Raw genomic sequence first — 22,168 nt, 5'->3', positions numbered from 1 at the left:
TTATCTTTTTGTCTCTACATGCGTAGTGTTGTCTGTTCCATCCTAACAGCTTAACTTTGGTGCCATCTGGTCACAGGATAGTTTGCCAAAAGCGCTGCGGAACATCCAGGTGTTCTTTTGCAAATATCAAACCTGTCGGAGTGTTTTTCGGGACAGCAGTGGCTTCCTCTGTGGCATCCTCCAATGGCATCCATTCTTTGATAATGTTTTAGTTATCATAGATTTGTCAACAGAGATGTTAGCATGTGCCAGAGATTTCTGAAAGTCTTTAGCTGGATGTGATCTTTATCTTGCTTTTGCAACAATATGGTTAATATAGTTTTGCTATCAAGTAACTTTATATAGTGTGTTAATTTGCCATTTATCAGAAGCTGATACTAATCAGCGCATCCAACAACACTGCAGCTCTGCTTAACCTTTGGCTTTGACTAAGGAGTTTTTAATTTAATATATGGATGGATATGTATCATGGCTTTGCTAGATACTGCTACCATTCAACATTGCATAGTGCCTTTATGTGCCACTTATCAGAAACTGAAACTAATTTGTGCATCCAATATCACTGCAGCTCTGCTTAGCTTAGTTTGACATGATAAATGGTTCCAAAAAAGTACATTATGTGATTTTACACTTGAAAGGTGGGCTGGCACTCTAGACGCCCACCTGTATGGATATAAGCAATTAAAGTCCCAAATGCCATAGTATGTGCCCTTTACGACACCATTTTTTAGCCTCTTTTTACAGTAGCTGCCCCCATTGTTGCAAAAGTGGCGCTAGCTAATAAAACGGCTATCTCTTTGGCTTTTTTCCACTGTGGAAATTAGTTTGGAAGCAATTTAGACATGTCAACCCCCAGGAGAGACGCCTATTGATTGACCATGAACTACCACAAGGATCTAAAGAGGGTAAAAGAAAAAATAGAAGGGGGGAGGGGTGGGCATTTATCTACAAATGAGAATACCCTGCGAGAAATCGCATCTTTTCTAAATGGCTGACCTACTTTGCTGCCACGCACGGCAGTCTCTCCCGTGTGTGTCACGCTATATTCGCCTGTGCTCGGGCTTCCCTTTTGCGATTTTGGGCCCAAAATGTCGGCTCGGCGTGTTATATTGAGACGTAGCACTCTGCCAGCTGCCTCAACTGGACATCTGCCATTGCTCTGCGTCTTTTAAGGAGGCGTGCTGGCGAGCTGTCAAGGCGCCCGGCTGACATTTGAACGTGGCGTCGAATGGATTAGCAAGATGGCGGCATTCATCCTCTGTTTGTTTTTATCTCCCGCAGAACGACACGTGGGGACAGCAGTACTCCTACGCGCTGTTTAAAGCCATGAGCCACATGCTGTGCATCGGCTACGGAATGTACCCCCCGGTGGGCATGACCGACGTATGGCTGACCATCCTCAGCATGATCGTGGGCGCCACTTGCTACGCCATGTTCGTGGGCCACGCCACCGCCCTCATCCAGTCGCTGGACTCGTCGCGGCGGCAGTACCAGGAGAAGGTGAGTCGCCGAATTCCTGAAAGAAAAATTGTTATTACGGTGAACCGAGCGAGGATGACCAAATTTTCAAAATGAAAAAGCGGGACACTACAATTTCACTGAAAATCAAATATACAATGAATTCTCACCAGGGACTGTTTATAACAAATTTAATCGCTAGTCAATCTGGTGGTTGTGTTACTAAGTTAGCTAATGCTAAATCCTATCTTGGTTGACAGTTCAACAGCACTTAAAAAGACAATGCACTCACCATTATGCAACCTTTTTTTGCTCGGTCCTGGCTGTTTTTAATGCTGGCTGTGCCGTTTAACTAGTAGGTCTGTTTTCCCCATAATTCTTTGACACGGAAGAAGGAAATAGTTTTACTTCCGGTATGACGAAAACACACCTATTAGCGATTAGATATACGGGACTGTCCTGCGTAAAGTGGGACGTCTGGTCTCAAGTCAAATTTTGTCATGTCATGTCATGTCAAATTTATTCATATAGCCCTTAATCACACAAGAGTCTCGAAGGGCTTCACATGCCCTCAGTTGACACACATCAACGACATCCCCTGATCGAACCACAAGAGGACAAGAAAAAAGAAAAAACACCAGGGGAAAAATGGGAAACCTTGAAAACGAAAAACTTCCAGGATGATCAGGCTGCAATGGATGCCGAATGGGCAACAATTTACAGTAGTTAGTTTAGTTTGTGATACTAGGTAGTATACTATTTAGTTTGTCTCAATATGTGAATCCCCGTTTATTGCAATGGATACGTTTCAGAACCTCCCACCATTAGTAAAAATCTGCGATTTAGAGAGACCTTATATAAAACTATTCTTTAAATTGTTATACTCTTCCCTTCTACCCTACATTCCTATCCTCAAGGTTTGTAACTCACTTCCAAAAAGCATCCACCTAGTCCATGAAATGGTACAAAGTATAAAGTATCATAAAATAATTGTTAAAGTCCACTTGTGTGCTGAGGCAATCAAGTCAAGCACCATTGAAGCAATCAGGATACAAGAATACGTTTACACTATGATCCCGGCAGCCACAGCGGCCTCATTTGCCCGAAACATAGTGTGCAACGGGTTTCCGTGTTCAAGTCTTGCAAAGTTTTTTTTCACGGTCTATCACAGTAGCCGTGACGGGCCATGGGGGGGGGCCGAGGATTCCAAGTCTTGGAGGCTGAAAGACACTACGTTTCGGCCCACAGTTTACCACAGATGCAAGTTTACCGTCTCGTCACTTTCTGATGAGGTCTCTCACATTCCTTTCGTTCTGTCAAGGCTTTTTATGGATGCAACGTGGACACTGACGCCGACTATTAAGTACCTTCTGCGCATGCTTGAGAAGTAATCCCCCTCCATACCATCAGCGGCGGTAGTCACTCTTCCTCATTGTTAGAAAAAGGCAACCGGAAAGCTCTCTACGCGGGCGGGATCTAAAAACATAAACAAGCATATCTTTTTCACAATTCACTCACAATGTGCTCCCACGTGAAGCACACCGTCAGGCTCGACAGAGTGTCGTATAATATAAAGGGAAAGCCAGTATCTCCAGTTGCGTCTCCATGTCTTGCCATAGTTTGGCTTTCATCATTTGATCCACACATACTTTAACAGTAATGTAAATACAATGCTGGTATCTCCTATAGTGATAAATTCATCTTCTAGGTCTTCTTTCCGGACAGACATTAAAATTACATCCAAATGTAAAGGGAGATAGTGTGCAAAATGTGTGAAATTGTTTAGGCTTTGCATCACTTCCTGTTTCTTGATATTCCTCACTTCCTGTTCTTGTCCCATGTTCTGATTCCCTAGCTCGGTGGTTCTCAACCCTGCTCAAACCTGTTTTCCATGTTTCCCTTAGCCAACACAGGTGAGGGTTGTTATCAGGCTCCTCCGGACCTTGGTGATTAGCTGATCATTTGAATCACCTGTGCTGGCTGAAAACAGGCTGGATAGGGGTCCCCAAGGACCAGGGTTGAGAAACACTGAGCAAACTAACAGCCAATCAGAGTGATCAAATGTCTGACGCCAATTCAACATGTTGACAGCTCTAACGCTACGAAGGTGATTCTACACATTAATCAGATGGCGCATACCGACGTCAGAACACTTCCTGACTTCCAACGTCATATTGGTGTATCAAGGCTTTTAACTCATTCACTCCCAGCCATTTTTCGATGAAACAACCCCCTTCGCTCCCGGCTGGATTTACTGGATTTTGACTGATTTTGCAAGGCCCACAGAATATTGTTCTATTGCTATAAAAACATGGAATCTACCAAAATAAAGATTAGTCTCTTCTTTCATCAGGAAAAATTTATATTCCTATCTGTTTCCGTTTTGCAGCAATTAGCATTAGAATAAGTTTCATTATCATTCACAAACCTGTTTAAAACACTAAAGGAAAATAGCTTCTTTTTTTTCAACATGGCCCTGGTTGCTCTCTTATGTCCGTTTTTTGTAATAACAACCATTGCTTTAAGTGACCTCTTCAGGTCAGAGGCTGCACTCAAGCCTTCTGTATGCTCTAGCATAAAAATAAAAATAAATGACCGTGGCAATATTTAAAATAGAACGTTTTTATACGTTTTGGGGAGCAAAAGACTTAAACATATGACTTAGCTTTAGAAGACTTGTAGGAAATGCATCTCTCACTATGGACCACTTCCAAGATTTGACATGCTCTATTGCGTGCTGTCAAGTTTAGTTGCACTCACCCTGTATTACTATAGTCGAATAGGTTTCTCTTGCCTGCCCTATCAAATTTTTGGATAGTTTAAAAGTATCACTAAGCATCCATGCCAATCATGGCCTGTGTCAGTTTCTCAGCCTCATCTTTCATAACCACCTAGTTTCGTCCACGCTGCCCTGAAGTTGGACCGTGAATCTCTAGAAAGATGCTTTGCTAAGCAGCCATGATCTTTCCATGTGGGCGAGCTCATGCGGCGAGGAACCCCAGCATTCCCACTTCAACGCGGTGGGGGTGGGGGGGAGGTGGTGGAAGAAGCCCTGACAGCTGGCTCATTGAAGCTGCCTTGCACAGGCGCCCGGCGTGGGCGATAATGAGCTGAGCTGCCGGCCTGCCACATTTCTCGCCGTCTGTGGCGCGTGGGAGACAAGAGAAGGGGAGGGTGACCTGGGTTGGATGTTGCGCTCGCTTATATTCAAAGAGGGTGGATGAGAGGGAGTGAAAGAGCTTCGATGATGTAATGGGACTTTCAGGTAGTTTAGAGTGGGTGTGTTAAATGCTACACCTTCACACCCAGCCTGACTAACGCCAGTAATGCTGCGAGTCTGAAAAGTGACGTAGTAATAGCTAAGTCGAGAGCTATTGTTTTGATCAGACGTATTGAGGTCTTGCTTAGAGGAGGAATCCATGTGGATAAGTAAGTTTCTCAGCAAATAGCAAAGTTAGGTTTGTCAGGGAAAAAAACTAACTTTTTATGAAGGGTCATTTTAATATCGTTCATAAACAGCCGGCATCCATCAACTCTCCCAAAGGCATCTTTTTCATTTTCTGGGTTCACCCTCTACCTAAAGATCCTCAGGAAACACTCCCGCTCTCTCGCAGCCTGCAGACAGGTTATTTCTGCGGCAAGCAATTAAATTTTAAGATGGCGGGTTTTCCCGTTTATCTTTTTCGCACGCTTCGGTGATAAGACGCTCTCTGCCGTGCACTGCAAGGGATTTTTCGCCACTGCCGTGTTACGGAATTGAGAAGGGATTTTGTAAGAAAAAGAATGCACTGTAATTAATTCAATGCTTAAAAATACATGAAAAGAAGTAGAAGATTTATAAAATAATAAATATATGAAAATTAACTATACATAAAATGTGCGTACAAACTATTCAACAACAAACGAAAAACAGTTAAATGTGTAATAGTAATAATAATTTGCAAGTTTGTTTATATGTGCAATTAGATATGGATTATTTATGGTTTTACTTTTCAACAAAAGATAAATTCCAGCTGTGAATATTGTTGCATTTGTTTATGTATTTCCCTAAGATAGTAAGTAAATTAATTTTATTCATGTAGCATTTTTCACAGAGGGAATTCACACTGGGCTTCACATAAAATGCATAAATACAAATAAGAAAAAAAAAATATCTTACAGGATTGCCTGCCTAAACTTCTTCAAAATGTCTTCAGCTCAAAAATAGCAGTCACACAAAGTGGCCATTTTTCTCCATTTCATGAAGACAGGTGTCTGTTTCGAGCCAGCCTGAGGGCTGCAGAAGGAGGTCATGTTGTATGCACTGTCACACAGCACAAACAACACATCATCATTCACCATGGATGAGGAGCACTCTAACTCTGCATTTCATCAGCCGGGCCGAGGGAAAACATCAAACCCGATGCCCGCCAGCATTTATACATATTAGGTGTTGACCAAATAAAGATTTTCTTGTCATTGACTACCTATGATGACACTCAAGTCGAAGTCAAATAATCGAAGATGTCAGCATTGTTTTTTTCATTACAATACAGCGGTCCCCAACACATTTTGAACCATAGACCGCTTTCATGTACTAAGCTCATGCTTCGACTGACTGACATAGAAACAAAAACAAATGATTAAAAACCACACTGAATAAAGTTGTTGTAGTTACTGGAGCCCTGCACATATTTCTCTTCACCGAGCCCCGTCTTATTTTGTTTTCATTGCATAGTATGTTGTAAAGGCCGAGATACACCAATCCGACGCATGTGCCGTTTGATCAGTGTATAAATTACTGTCGTAAAGTCGAATCGAGTTGGAATATGTCGGGGGGGTGCTTTTTCAGCAAATACGACATGTTGAATCGGCGTCGGGGCATTTGATCACTGTGATTGGCTGTTAGCACGGGGCAAGAAGAGGAAGTGACGAATGCGGATAATCAGTACTGATGGAAAACTTTTTTTTCCCGCTCATTTTGCACATCGTCGCCCTGCTGTACCGTCCGCATTTGAACGTACAATGTCTGTCTGGACAGAAGATCGGGAAGATGACTTTGTCTCAGTAACGTAACCAAGTTATATATTCAAGATAACTGTGGCAACACTGATTAACAATTAGTCAACTTTGAGCTTTACATGTTGATGCAGGGTATTAATGTCAACTTGTTGACTAGTTGACAAATTAGTTTATTCCCTAATATAAATACACTTTTTTTGTGTTGTAAATACACGCAAAGTGACACTTTTATTATGAAATTAGCGATATTACTTAATTTTTATACAAACATCACTACAGCCAGTATCAACGAGAAACACAGTAATCATCCCAGATGCGGTAATTTGCAATGTAATGCGGTGGATGCTTTTCCTTAATAGGCCATAAGACCATAAAAAGGTGTCATGTCATAAGCATTTAATACATGCTAATGAACTTACAAAGTCAGGCTCAGGGCGAGCACCGGGATACATTAATTCTAACACCCATAAACACATACTGTGAGAGGCATTAGAAGGACGAGCAAGTGAGGTGATGTACTTATATAAAGAACATATATATTAGTGTCATTAAAATAAACACATGCTCGAACTGGATACCTCAGCCAAGATAAAACTGTTTAACTATACTAGCACCTGTTCTCAAAATTCACGCCATCTTTTTATTTTAATTTTATAATTTCTAAATATTTTCCACCATTTATTGGGCTACTATGTATTTGATGCATCTGCATAATCTAATGAAATCCAATGCAAGATCTAATATTTTCCTACAAAAGTAAAGAGCCTCAATTTTGATTGTCGCTGTGAGAAAGGTAATGTACTAACAATATTTATTATTGCAGTTCATCATACTGAGAGCATTTTTATATTTACGATGTCAAGATTAGTATTTCTTGGATTGTGATGAAGTTATGGACTTCATTTTACCTTGGCGCTCATCACTGTGAGGATTAATGGTTCAAGTTGGTGTTTTATGCAAAGATATTGAAATCATTTCCAAATTGAAAGGCATTTTGCATGTCTTGTGTGGCATGATGGCTGAGAGGTTGGAGTGGACGGTAATTGGAAGATCGCAAGGTTGATACCGGAGCCACCAGCCGATGCTGCGTCATCACTGTGAATTTCCCTTCTGTGGGAATGGGAAGGATTATCTTTTTCATATTGCGAACATTCTAGTTTATTTATTCATTTTGCTGCACTCTATTTTGCCTCGACTAGTCGTCTGTATATTTTCCTATGATATGCTAATTGGCTAACTGGCTAATTAGCAAATTTTTTAACACCAACTTAAGCACACACAAAAAAAATAAAAAGGTTTCCATCTTATGACGGTGTATTAGGGCCACGTATAAATATATATTTTTAGAGGGCGGGGGCCAAATCTGCCAGTTTATAAAGTGGCAAATTTGCCACTTTAAAAAGTGGCAAATTTGCAAGGAAAATTTTGAGTTTATAAAGTGGCAAGAAAAAACAAGAAATACACATAGCATACTACTCGAATGTTTGTGCCAATATTTTTCGATCAGGGTTTAAAATTTGCGAAGGTCCACACCCTGAGGATCAAGCATTTAAGTTAATTTATAAAAATAAATATTTACTTCTACATTTATGTTTCCAGAATTATTATTTACACATTCATACATTTTTGTATTTTTTTTGTACAAGTAGCTAAGTTGATGTGTCGAATGTGCTGCTCTCCGTCATTCACTTGCAATTTACCTAAAGTATGCTAGCTTCTGATTGGTTAATGTTTACTCAACTTAGCTGCCATGTATGACGAGTAAAGTTGAAATTAAGAATGAATTCACCTCCATCTTGCCTGTTCATAGGAAATTGTTTATAAAATGAACCACCAACGGATCCTCACATTAGACTATAGCTACGCCACGTATATTTCTTGTGAGTTTTTTTGTCGCAAATCTGCCACTTTATAAAGTCGCAAATTTGCCACTTATTGACACGTATTTTCTCACAAATTTGGGACTTCATAAAGTGGCAAATTTGCACGTTTTTTTCTCTGAATATTGCCCCGCCCTCTAAAAAAATATATATTTATACGTGGCCCTAATACGCCGTTGTACCATCTAACTTGTGTCGCAGCTAAATAAAATAAAAGTTTCCCATTCTTCTGTCTGGAGAGAAAAACACGTCTATGAAGGAATCGCCTCACTTTTCACATGGAAAAGAGCAGCAGACGAAGGGGAAGAAGACGCTCAGCTCTCAAAGATGGTGAAAATTATCATCAGAAAGCGACGGTATAATCTTTCCTGAATAGAATTCTATTACAATATGGCACCGGGAGATAAATGCCCGCGCTGTCAGAAGCGAGCAAGCCGGCTTAAATGGGCTCTTAAATAGGAATCAGGCAGCCTGTTAACTGTTCCACAAAGTAAGAGCGCCCGGCAATCACACGGAATACGAAAAGGGGGGTTGAAGTGTGGCCCCCATTGAGATGAAAAATAGCATTATTAGGTTCATTTTCACTCAGCTAAAAATACATGCGGCTTGCCAATCCCGCGCCGTTTGTAAATAGACATTGATATACACAAAAGGAGGCTGTAAAAGAAGGTAAAACTACTCATCCTTTGACCGACACATAATGAAGATGGAATAGGAAGATGTTCGAAGAGCCACATCGTCACCTTGTGGCGTTTTGTAGCTAACGATATTTTAGTAAGTGTTGATATCAATGTATTTTTATTTTTTACATGTATTTTTCAATGCGATATATATCACAAGTGATTCACATTTCGCCAGGAAATACGTAAGGTAGCTATCCTCGTTAGCTCAGCTGCCTAAGTGTTTGTTTAAAAAGCTAACAACATCGCACTGTAATCTTACGGGTAACACAATGCTATGAACAGGAGTGCACATACGTCAACAATTTTGGTCTGGTTCTCAAAGGAGCACTAGAGGTTGTTACTTGCTGGCCATTTTTCAATGATCTTATTGGTGAACTTAAAGACATTGGGCTGCCCAGCATAAGTCCAGCGCTCACTTCACTGTTTTGCTTCTGCTTGACGCTCTTGCGCTTCCTTTATAGTGCGCCCCCTTGAGATCTGATTGATAAGCCGCACCTTTGTATTAGCCGCAGGGCCGATTGCAAGTAAAAAAAAGTAGCGGCTTATAGTCCAGAAATTACTGTAGATTTGTAAATAATGGTGAAGCTTAGCTTTATTCTAATGCTAATTGCTGCAAAACGGAAACGGATAGAAATATACTTTTTTCCCAATGAAAGAAGAGACTTTAATCTTTCTTTTGGTAGGTTTCCTGTTTTTATAGCAATAGAACACAATATTCTGTGGGCCTTGCAAAATTAGTCAAAATCCAATAAAACAGCAAGAGGTGAAGGGGGTTGCTTCAGTGAAAATGGCTGCGGGTGAATGAGTCAAAAATGGCGGATGGACTCGTTAGAGCCCATGGCATTTTGACAAATATCAGTATTGGCCTTTCTTTTTTTTTTTTATCTGACGGCCAATAAAATATCCATGTAAAATCATGTTAACCTCAGGGAATTATTTGAAATTTTCAGTTAACTTTGTAAGAGCTTCTGCTGACCCTGCAAACGTATTACACCTTTTGTTTTTCTTTAAAATTAAAACAAAGATACATGAAAGTTTAAGGAACTATGATATTTAATTGTTTAAGTTTTCATTTTTCATTATTTTTTTAAAGATATACTGATGCCCTTTGAGTGCTCTTTTGTCTAAAATTATTTATTCATTTATTTTAAAAACGTAATTTTTCAAATCTGAAAAAAAGTTTCATAAACATGTGCTATAAGACATTTCAACAAAGTTAAAAATTGGTAAAAGTTTGTATTTTTAAACATTTTGTCACCAATATTTTTTTCCCCTTTTACTGAAAATGAATATCGGCTCCAAATATCTGTTATCGGTTTCCTTTACTACTAATAATCGGTATCGGCGCTGGGAAAAACAAAACAAAATAATAATAAATAAAAAAATGTGAAAATGTTCCGGACCTCTATCCTTTGCTGTGATTGGCCAGTCTCCCTAAATATTGAATCACCCCGCCACAGGATGGCTTCATCTTGTAGCGGCCATGCAGAGGAGAATTCCATCTGTGCAGATTGGGGCCACAAAATGGCTGCACACGTGCACAGGGTGTGGCTGCCATTCCGGATTGTCTATAAACCGGCGTTTATCTTCATCTCTGAAAATGGAAATGTATGATGGGAAGGGGGAGGGTGGCTTGTTTGTGGAGGTGGGCGGGAAGTGTGTTGGTGTGGTGGTGTGTGTGTGTGTGGGGGGGGGGGGGGGGGTGCTGCTGCAGAAAGAGCAGATAATCTCCCTCATTTGTGTCTTGTTACTCATGGACGCTCTGTCATACTTGAACTTTCCGCATCAGAGCTTTCACATGTGATATGCTGAGCTGGTGTTGGATGGCGCTGAAGTTAATTTGCTGTCCAAGAGGGACGCCATCCATTGAGTGGCATGTTGAGGCACGTCAGTCCCGAGCGGCTTCACCAGAAATTGGACATGTTGCCCCTCCCATTCTGAAACTCTAATTAACACTTAGCAATTAAACATGCTTACTTGGGAAGTGGTGGGGGTTTGATAGGCAACCTCAAGATGAGCATTTGTGGCTCAACAGGCTCTTGAAGATCGGATGGGGGAGGTGGGTGTATTGGGCCGGGCAGGGGGGGTAACTAGCCCACCAATCATTTACATTAGCAAAAGTCATGGGATAATGGTTGCATTAATTAAGCTTTTTTTTTTGCCCCATATAATTGGTTAATTATGTATTTCTAATTTTGTATTTATTTATTTATCTTATTAAATAATTGGTTAGTTTGTTCATGTAAGTTATACAATCAAACATATTGGTCCAAGAAACAATTTGCAATGAATAATTTCACGTGTATTTGTAATTAAATAACTGGTGAAAGCATCTATATAATTAATATATATACATTTATTAAGAAAAAAATTAACTTCAAATTGATCTAAATAAAAATGCATATATCTCCAAATATTATTTTATTTGTATTTTTTATCAAAAGTGTGCAAAAGTGTATTTTTTTTCAATCACAAACATTTATCTCCATGTTTTTAAATCCAAAAGAATATACTGTATTTGTAAATAAATAAATAAATATTAACTGTGTATCTTCCAATTATTTTAAATCAATGATACTCATTAAAAAATTAAAATGTATGTTAAAATTAGTCATTAAAAAGTAGGTACTGTATTTCCATTTTATAATTAAAAAGCATGTCAATTTCTAAGAAATTCAAAAACTGGATCACAAAATAGTTTTCACATCCATCCTAATAAAAAAAAATCATGCAGCACCTTTTTTTGTCAAATCAACAGCCATGTATCTCTCATTTTCTAATTGAAAATATGTCAGCAGTTTTTTTTTGTTAAATTCAAAAGTATTTACAGTACTGTACCAAAATCAAAACAACCCTTTTTTTTTATGAAGAAGCACATTTTCATTCTTTTAATAAAAAAAAAAACATATACTGTATATCAAAATTTCATTTTGAATCAAAAAGCATTATGTCTATTTTTATAAATAAAAAATAAAAAAGTATTTTTCTATATCTCAATTTTTTTCCTCATCAAAAAAGCGAAATAAACTGCAAAAGAAAATGCACCCAATTTTCTGGACTGATATGATCATTTTATGAAAAAAAAAAGAAGCTGTCTGTCTTCGGCCGAAAACGCGTGTCTGTAATCGACAGAGGATACAATCAACCCAAGGACACAGCTGTCAACAAGTTGAAGAGCTTAAGTCTCATTCTGCCTTACAGTAAAAGCCGCTCGCTTCTCATTAGTCCAGACCTGACTGATGGCTGTAATTTAACACGTTTTCATTTCTCAGTCTGCCAGGCAGTGTTAACAGCCCAGGACTGTTAATGTGCCCACAGGGTCCTTAAATTCAATCTAAACTTTTGAAAACTGTATATTTACTTCATCTATTATTATTATTATTATTATTATTATTATTATTATTATTATTATTGCAGTATAAAAACCAAAAAGAAAGCAAAGTATTGTGTATGTATGAAATGGTCCATGACATTGTTGCCCATATGGATTTATTATTTATTTAAATCGATCATATCCATCACTTTAATGTTATGCACTTGTTTATTAAAAAATTGCCATTATAGATATATAGTAGAACATGAAATCAATTGGAACAACCAGCCAGGAGTGGAGTCCTAAATGCTGTACTAAATAAAGGCGCTACTTCATGTGCAGCACTGTCTTAAATATACACATCCATCTAAAAACAAAGCCATGTGACAGTATTTTAATGAGGCCTTTGTTCCCGCCTCCGACTTTTGACCGAGCCGCGCAAGGTTAGCAAGAAGGTGACAGAGCAGTGGGGGGAAGTAAATGTTTAGAAAGTATAATCAAGTGGCTGACATCTCTCTTAGGGAATGAATTATTCACATCTCATTTGGACGACAAAAAAAAAACAACAACCCTATTAGCATGTACATGGAGAGCTGCACGGGACAGAGTGGATTTGGGGGGGGGAGGAACGATGTCATATCAAAAGAAAATAAAGCATTTGATGAATCATTTAGGATTAGGTTTATGGTTATTTATATGCTGTGTCGTACAATACTATTATTACACTACACTAGCCTATTGTATATCATACTATCACAGGTGGGCATTCCATCAATATGAATGAAAGATTCGTCAATCCGCAATGACGAACATCTATTTTGTTGCCGATTAACGATTGAAGGGAAACTTCGAAAAAATTGACGGACATAAGCATTGCCGGAAGTGGGTTGTCATCTGTCAATGCAATCATCAATAACCAGGTCAGTACCAACGGACCTTTTCAGTCCATCAACGATGGACGCCACAAATTATTTTTTTTAACGCGCGATTAATGACCGCTCCTTACTTGGAAAGCCTGTACTGGGGGAATTCCAGTCGCAATGCAGCAGACACATCCAGGTCAAAATGTAGTAGTAATACATTTCATAATAATGCATATATGTGTGGAGACTGAGTTCAAGTTGTATTTTACAATTTTAAAAATGTGCAGAATTTCACAAGTTACTTCATGTTAAAGATTAGATATAGCTCTTAAGGTGAAAAGATAAATGCCGAGCTGTCACCGACGTCTTACAAATGCAATTATGCCATCTAGTGGCAGAAATATGACCAACACAAATCAATATCACACTCATTTTTTACAGTACAGTACATCTTTTTAATTTTAACTAAATTGTATGAATTATTATGAAATGACTACCCTAGTACCCTCTATAGCTGTAGAGACTGAGGTATGCGATGGTATTAGGTAAGTTGCAAAGTGAAGGTCAAAATCCACTGTTCACTATTTCAATCAAAAATATGTAATCTATGTGTGTAAAAGTGTAAAATATTATAGTGCACCGCGTAGAACGTTCCCGTCACATTAGTAGATTTGTCCAAGTGGAGTGTGAGAGCAGGGACGGCCGCGGTGGCTGCGCGGGAATAAGCTCATTTCCTGTCAGGCAGGAAATCATCTACTCGGCTCATAGGTCGCTTTCTTTACATCTGTTAGCCTTCGCGCAGCGCTGATTAACATACTTGGCCAGTGCCGTGCACTCGAAGAGATTTGAATGGGAAAAGCACGGGGACATTGTCTTGCGTTGTAAGATGAAAGCCAGGGGTAAATGCATTTATTAGATGCTGACAGTATATTTTCTCATGAATGTGAATGAAAATATAATAACCTTCGCCTTTGAAGCCTCACATCCTCGCGAAGACCCCGCCGTACTCCGGCAGCCTATCGGACGACTGCAATTGTTTTTCTTTCTCCAACGCCTTGCCATTTTCCTTTCATCATCACATCAGTAAAGTAAATTACCCCCGCGACACAACCCATTCATCCATCATATCTATGAAGTATTTCATTTACTACGGCCCTTGTACATTTATTTGCTCGAGAGTTGCGTCGCGCTTGTGATTTCATATGCATTGAGCGTCCGATGTATCCACAAAACAACCTTGATACCATTCCAATGAAGTTCGAACGTTGTGTAAAATGTAGATAATAACAGACTATGATGATTTGTGAATCGTTTTCAATCAACTTCGTTTTATTTGTTTTTTTTCAAATATTCCCTCATTTTGAATTTGATACCTGCAACATTCCAGAACAAAAAAACGTTGTAGGTGGAATTATTTCCCATTCTTGCTTGATGTACAATTTAGGGTCTCCATTGTCTCATATTTTGCTCCTCATAATGAGCCACACATTTTTAAAGTGTTACAGGTCTGGACTGCTGGCAGGCCAGTCTAGTACTCACACTCATGCAGAATGTGACCTGGCATTGTCTTGCTGACGTGACCCTGTTTTTTCCCCCTCCCGTGACCGATATAATATAGCGTGCAGGGGGGGAGGTTTACCTGAAGTCATCTGAGCAGTTCACTGGAGAGTTTGTCAGTGATCAAAGCGTACCTCTAGCGTCAGTTTATGCATGCTAAATCTCTTGTTCTTTTTTTGGGTGTTTTTCTTTGGCTGAGGGTCAAGGATGCTACCTGTTATTATTCCCCGAGGGGCTCCGCGGCGCGCTTTGATGTGCATCTTGGCTTCTCCTGTACACACCGTCATGCTTTTGTTCTGAACAAACAGCATAAAGACTAACAGCACCTTTAACAGACTGAGACTCTGTGATATGTCTTTTGGCGTGTGCGCTGTTTGAACGGCTATGTTTCTTTGATGTCATCCACAATACAAGAGCTGTATTTTGTGTATCATTTCAATGATTTATTGGGTTATTGTTTGGGCTTATTATGTCCAAATAAAATACAAATAAAATAGTTGAATGTTCTACTAATTACAACATTCACTTGGATTCCTTATTGCTGCTAAAGGGGGAAAAAAGTACATCTCTGAAAGTTTTTTGGGGGGAGAACACGAGAGATTACATTTCATGAAAATTTTGTTCCAGTCACGTGATCCACAATGTCATTTTCAAAGTCAAATTGTATGTTAAAAGGTCAAGTTCCTAAAATATGGGCCAGTCTCGTAAATGATTGAGTTCCCTTTCCATGCATACCTGTTCGGTGAAGATTGACCCAATAGTTCCTGTGTAAAATTGTGAAAGTCGGTGGGCCGTAGATGCCAAATCCGTGCACCAATCTACCCAAAATTTTAGATTGAGTTTTGTGCCATTACTATCAACAAGTACACCAAGTTTCATTCAAATCAAAATCTGCTTGGGTGATTTGCATTGAACGACGTCTATCAAATGATATTTGAGCCCTTTGAAATACAATGCAACTCATCTTCAAAAACTATTACATTTTAATCATTTATTTTCATTCATTTGTAAAAGAAAAAAATACGATATAAAACAATATTCATCGTCGAATTAAAAGGAGCAGAAAGAAGACAAGTCTTTCTATTCCACACACTATATACATTTTATGAATTGTTAGGAAATAACATTTCTGTATCAATGACAAAAAATGCAACCATATTTCTTTTAGGTTAACATTTGTTCCCTGCTTTATGTTAACAAGAGTATGAAAATATTGTACACTTTATTATAAATTTAGATAAAAAAATTGCGATTAATCGTGAGTTAATTATTGAAGCCATGCAATTAACTATGATTAAAAATTTTAATCGACTAACACCTCTAAGAAAACATTACATCATATCCAAGCCATCCATTGTATTATCTCCTGCTACATATGAAACCCTACCAACTACTGTATTTGAATTACCGGCGCTACAACATATATTTCCACAGTATTAAAAATTAAACATTAAAAATAAATTAAAATTAAAATTACAAACAATTATTTTTTTATTTAAATGATGCAAGTGTATCAAATTGAACCAAATCAAATCGTTCCACTTTGAAATATATTGATATATTGGTATTAATTTGTCTTTAATTGGTACAATATATCTTAGAAGGAAATGGCACATTTACACTACTGACAAATTCATTCAAATGTTTGTAAAATGACAACAAAAAATGAATTGCCTCATCCCGTCTCAAACTGAGCCGTACCATATCGAATTGAATCCTAATCACACTGAATCGAACCGAATCGAACAGTTCTTGAATTTTTTCGCATCCCACATATCGAAAACAGTATCAAATCCAATACAACATATTGAAACCCAGCTACTATTTGGTGTCCTTTCATTGTCCTGATTTTTGTCTTTCTGGGTGCCCCCACAGTACAAGCAAGTGGAGCAGTACATGTCCTTCCACAAGCTGCCGGCAGACATGAGGCAGAGGATCCACGACTACTACGAGCACCGCTACCAGGGCAAGATGTTCGACGAGGAGAGCATCCTGGGGGAGCTGAACGAGCCGCTTCGAGAGGTATGGGGACCGGCGTTTTCCGGGTGCGTGGATTATGGCGCGCACCCGGCATACAGAAAATAAGCCCGCTCGCTGCATGGCATTCCCTGCGGTTCACTTCACATTTGCTGACATTTTACCTTTGCAATGGCAGTGATGGAGGATCTCAGGAAAGGAGAAACAAATGTCAATGTTTTCTGTAATATCCTTTCCTACGTGGAGTTGTGTCAGGTCATTGCGTTTTGTCAAACATTGTTGCTTTCTCCGCCTCGCAGGAAATCATCAACTTTAACTGTCGGAAACTGGTGGCCTCCATGCCGCTGTTCGCCAATGCCGACCCCAACTTTGTCACCTCCATGCTCACCAAGCTCAAATTCGAAGTGTTCCAGCCCGGGGACTACATCATTAGAGAGGGCACCATCGGCAAAAAGATGTACTTCATCCAGCACGGCGTGGTCAGCGTGCTAACCAAAGGCAGCAAGGAGACCAAGCTGTCGGACGGCTCCTACTTTGGTGGTAAGCAGGCCTGCTTTTTGAATAATGGCCATTATTTGGCTCATATTAACTCCCTTTGAGCTTCCGGTGGTGCGTTTTGTGCGGGCGTCCGTCACCTCCCTTAAAAATTCTCCCTCATGGTTTATGCAAGACTTTTTCCCATTTCATTCACATCACAAGCTGCTTCTTCATTGTAGGACAAATCCTGATGAATAGAACACATCATGTCGCTGTTCAAAAAACACATTTGAAGGTCTGCTAAGTCACTAAGATATGGGCAGGCAAGGTGGTGCCTTGGCTGGCTATAAATTGTACGATTTTATATATTTTTTATTTCCGACGCAAGCTTTTAACGCAGCACTAAGGAACTTTTCAACCTCAATAAAATATTTTCGTAACGCTTCTGATGAAACATCGACTTAAAACCAGTTGAATGGTACCTTTGCCATGGCCTGACGGGGTCTGTATCATTTTTACTGGCACTAAGCAACTTTGAGGAGGTTGGTAGGAACACTGCCACACAAAAAAACTACAAATGCGCTGACTGCTTTATGGCATAAGTCACTTCCCCCATTCGTTACAAAGACGGAAGTCAATTTGAATGTCGACACACAATTACTGATTACAACTGAAAAGTTTTCTCTGAAGAGACAACAAAGAAAAGGGGAAGCTACCCGGATAAAAGGACAGTCAAGAATCAACATTGGCCCGGCTTTCACTCGCTGGCGTGTGCTCAAAAACGATGCAATGCGCTTGTCCTCATGGTAAAGGTGGTCTTCCTTAAGACATAACATTACCACTTTTGTCCATATGGCATCGCCATAATCAGCATAAACTGAAAGTTCTTTAGTGTGGCTTTACTGAGTCTAATCTGAACACTGAAGTCCTGTAGACGATTCAAAGTGTTGGAAAAGCAAATCATAAAGAAGACATTTTAAACTGATGTGGAGTCAGATCGCTAATGCTATAAATAATAGAAATTTGAGGGATAAATCATCTTTAAATGATTCGCAGAATTGATTGGGAGCTGCCAATCGAAGCCCAACTCAGCACAACTAACGATAGCTGATGACTTGAAGTCAGGTCGTTTAGAAAGAAAAACTAGAAAATGATCTTCAAAAGATTGAGACAAATAACACCTACAGTAATTTCTGGACTATAAGGCGCACCTGACTGTAAGCCGCGCTAGCTAAATTTGGGGAATACTCGAGTTTGTAACACATATTAGCCACACCCGACTGTAAGCCGCAGGTGTTTTTAGTGTTACCGCACCGAGTTCCATAATGAGAGCGCAAATTGTCTCGCTCTCGTTCTGTCTCTCATACTGGTTTGTTCACACTTTGAGGGTTTTAATTTTCTACCCAAACCGTGTAGATAAAAATGTTCTACTTTTTGAGAACAATTGGATTTCCATTTTTTATTCCTCTTACTAGGCTGTTTGAATGAGGAGTCAGCAGTAATAGGCAACCACTATAAAGATTAATTTTGCAGTTGGATCGCTGCTCTGTATTATTTCTAAAATATGCAGCGGAAAAAGCAGAAAAACAGCCCCATCTACTGTATCTATCTAATGTACTGTATGTGAGTATACACACTGGAAGTTTGCCAAGGTCGTTTTACACTTAAGTAGACTTCTTCATCACGGTCACATTATGTGTGGTACATATCGCGTGCGGGGCGACTCCTCCGCCATCTTGCCCTCACCAAATACCGATTCATTTCATATCATTTAGACGGCGCTGTTAAGTAATGAGAAATGGCGGTGAGGCGTTTTTAACGGGGCGCGCGACCCGACTTGCGGAAGTTTAATTACGCCTTGGCTGCTCAAGTTCGTCTGTGTGCCCTCTCGCTGGGGGGTTCCAGAGAAATAATGAAAAGATGGCAGGCAATCTCTCGCTCCTTCTTTCTTTCTGCGCACATGCAGAAAAAAAACCTAATCAACATTCTCAGTAAACATGGCCAAGCCTCTTTGTGAGGCCAAAAGATGTTCTTTGCCTTCGCTTCGTCCTCGTCGAAGCTACAGTTCAAAGTCAAAGCAATGTTGCGCCTTCATAGTTTCGGCAAACATTAATCTCGGTAATGCATTTGTCTGTGTTACAGCATCAGCACTGACACTAAGATAAATGCCTAAAGTGGGGTACGCACGTAACGATTTTCAACATCTAAATCAATTTTTAAAATGCACGGAAGAGGGCCAGTGAAGAGAGGAAAAAAAAGTTTGGCAGGATTCTGACTTTATTCTCAGAATTCCGACTTTAAAGTGAGAATTCTGACTTCAATATCAAAATTCTGACATTAAAGGGAGAATTCTCCTTTTAAAGTCAGAATTCTCATTTTAAAGTGAAAATTCAGACTTTTAAGTGAGAATTCTGACTTTTAAGTGAGAATTCTGACTTTAAAGTGAAAATTTTGACTTTATTAGTTCTACGATTATTCTGACTTTAAAGTCAGAATTGTGACAATTCTCACTTTAAAGTCAGAATTCTCACTTTAGTGCGAATTTTGAGAATTGAGTGAGAATCCTGCCAAACTTTTTTTTTTTAAATCTCTTTACTGGCCCTAATCCTCATCCGTAAAAATGTGAGACTCTACACGTGTAAAAAAAAAAAAAAGTGTACAATCGCAAGTCTCCACCACAAACCGGAAGACTGTTCTGTATTCCTTTACGCTACGTGTCTGCCAAGTGTGTTCAAACAGTGATGAGTTTTACTTTAATGTAGTTTGTTTTAGTCTCATACTGTGTATACTCAACTGTATAATGCACTGCAGCGCTGAAAGACAAACTCACTTTTTTTTTGCTCTAAGTCTTGGATCTGCAATTATTCCTCCCCCCAACACTTTTATGCATTTGACTCCCACATTGTGTGTCTATGTCTGGCAGTGCCACTCCTGTGTGTGGGGGGGTTGTGAAGGGCGAGGGGCGGGGAGGCTACTGAGGTAAGCCCTCAGCCACAGGGAGTTTGTTACCAAACACGGGTTAGTCATTCATGAAATTAATTGGCGGGATCAGCACGGGGAATATGTGCACACGCAGATTTCGCTCTGACTGTCACTATCCGAACGAGTGGGAATTGAACGGTGACTAAAGTGGCATACAGGAGAGAGCAGACCTCCACCAAGGCTGAGTAACTCAAATGTGGGTCCTTACCAAACTGTATGTCTTATCGTCACAAAATATTACAATACAATGTTTTTGTTGTTTTTAAATTTTTTGTGTTGTTATATTTTTACGATTGTTGTTTTTCCTAAATCCCCTTTTTATGATGCTGGCCACCTCTGCTAAATCATCTACATATCTTACACTCTTTGATCTGCCTTTATCTAGAGCAAGGGTGTCCAAACTTTTGTCAGAAAAAGATATTGAAAGAAGTTGAAATAATGTATAATGTCATTATTTTGGGGGGAAAATACGCCACGGCTTTCTGTTAAAGGTGTTAAGGTGATAGTTTTGGCTTTTTATTTTTACGGATTATTATTATTTTTTAGGTTTTGATGCGGCCCGAGGCTCTTTACCCCACTAGAATAGATTCGCTCCTCCACTAAGCAACAGTTGTATCCCATCTCCACATTCAGAACCAAAACAAGAGCAAACTGCACTAAACTGAAAATACTGGAGGACCATTAATGTGATATGTTCACAAATCTGACCTTAACAAGTGGAGGAAACTGAATTTTCTTTATTCTCCACATTGTTATGAAGAAAAATGTGTTACAATTTTAGCTGTATATTTACTTGTCTTTGTATATCTCACTAACTTTAATCAAAGATGGCAAATTCAGGTCCAGAAAGTAATAACCCTGCCACAGTTTGGCTTTAGCCCCTCGTGCTAGCTAGCTAGCTTCCTAGCAGGTAAACAAGCACCTGGGGAGATAGCTAGGGAGCTAGCTAGCTAGCACCTGGGGCTACAGCCAAACTTTGCCAGGATTTTTACTTTCTGGACCTGGATTTGACACCTCATTTTATAATGCTGTCCTCTCAAATTGTATTATTTATTAATTTTTTTAAATAGCATTGCTGCCTTTATCAAAAGTTATTCCAAGGATATGCTGCGGGCCGCGAAGAAATGGATGGAGGCCACGAACAGCCACCGGGGCACCGGGAATTTTTTAGGATTACAGTGGTCCCTCGCTATTCCGTGGTCTACTTATCGAGGATTTACTTTATCACATATTTTTATTTGGGTCCCCAATTCATTTATTACGGGGTTTATCTTGGGTTGTACCTTGCTATAGCATATGTCGGCGAAGCCATGTTAACGTAACTCATTCATTCATCGAGACCCTGAATTATTCACGCAATTATGTACTCAGCAGTCTGCTCTACTTTGTTGGCTGCTGGATAAGCTTGAGCCGGAGAGTTCTAATGTCTAAAGTGGACACGACATGTCCTGGACGGGAGCGTCGGCTTGGGCACCCAGCGATCCTGCCGAGAGGGGGAAATGTAATGTGACTGTAGCGCTAATGCCGAGGGACACATGAAATGCTGCCAAGCCTGCTCTCTGGATGCTGCTGTGGGCTCAGGAAGACAACATGCACACCCCGCGCACCCTCTACCCTCATCCTCTCCTCTGCACTCAGTATTGGAACACTTATCTGAACAGCATCGCCACTGCTGCCCGTCTCGGCGGCCAGCCCACGAGCCTTATTGTCTGACGTTGTACTTCATCTTTTGTTGGCTGCGGTAATTGTGGAGCGGGGGGTGGGGGCTCGGTGACCTCGTGTTATGCCAGGCGGAAGTGCTTTTCAAATAGCTGCCTTTGATTGGATCTCAAAAACGGCTCCTTTTTGCTCTGGGAGTAAGACGTGACATGTCGCCACGCTCCGCATGACGAAGGCGGAGGAATCGGAGCTGCGGGGGTTTCATGTTGGCAGAGCCACTTACAGTGAAGACACCAAATGTACTTGGTCGTGGAGGTG

The 22,168-nt window shown here is 39.8% G+C and overlaps 1 protein-coding gene across 1 annotated transcript in view; it reads left to right on the top strand.

Moving 5' to 3' along the window:
- hcn4 (hyperpolarization activated cyclic nucleotide-gated potassium channel 4) overlaps positions 1 to 22,168 on the top strand; it is a 112,219-nt gene that overhangs the window by 68,387 nt on the left and 21,664 nt on the right. Inside the window, exons 4-6 of the mRNA XM_086071668.1 lie at positions 1,282 to 1,500; positions 16,631 to 16,777; positions 17,032 to 17,272. Coding sequence (XP_085927794.1) covers positions 1,282 to 1,500; positions 16,631 to 16,777; positions 17,032 to 17,272 — 607 coding nt within the window. The remainder of the gene's footprint in view (positions 1 to 1,281; positions 1,501 to 16,630; positions 16,778 to 17,031; positions 17,273 to 22,168) is intronic.

This window comes from Leptonotus elevatus, chromosome 3 (assembly GCF_054856555.1).
Source record: "Leptonotus elevatus isolate MCC_2025b chromosome 3, RoL_Lele_1.0, whole genome shotgun sequence".
Taxonomy (NCBI): domain Eukaryota; kingdom Metazoa; phylum Chordata; class Actinopteri; order Syngnathiformes; family Syngnathidae; genus Leptonotus; species Leptonotus elevatus.
The sequence above is the reverse complement of the archived record's forward strand: the minus strand, read 5'-3'. Positions and strand labels throughout refer to the sequence as shown.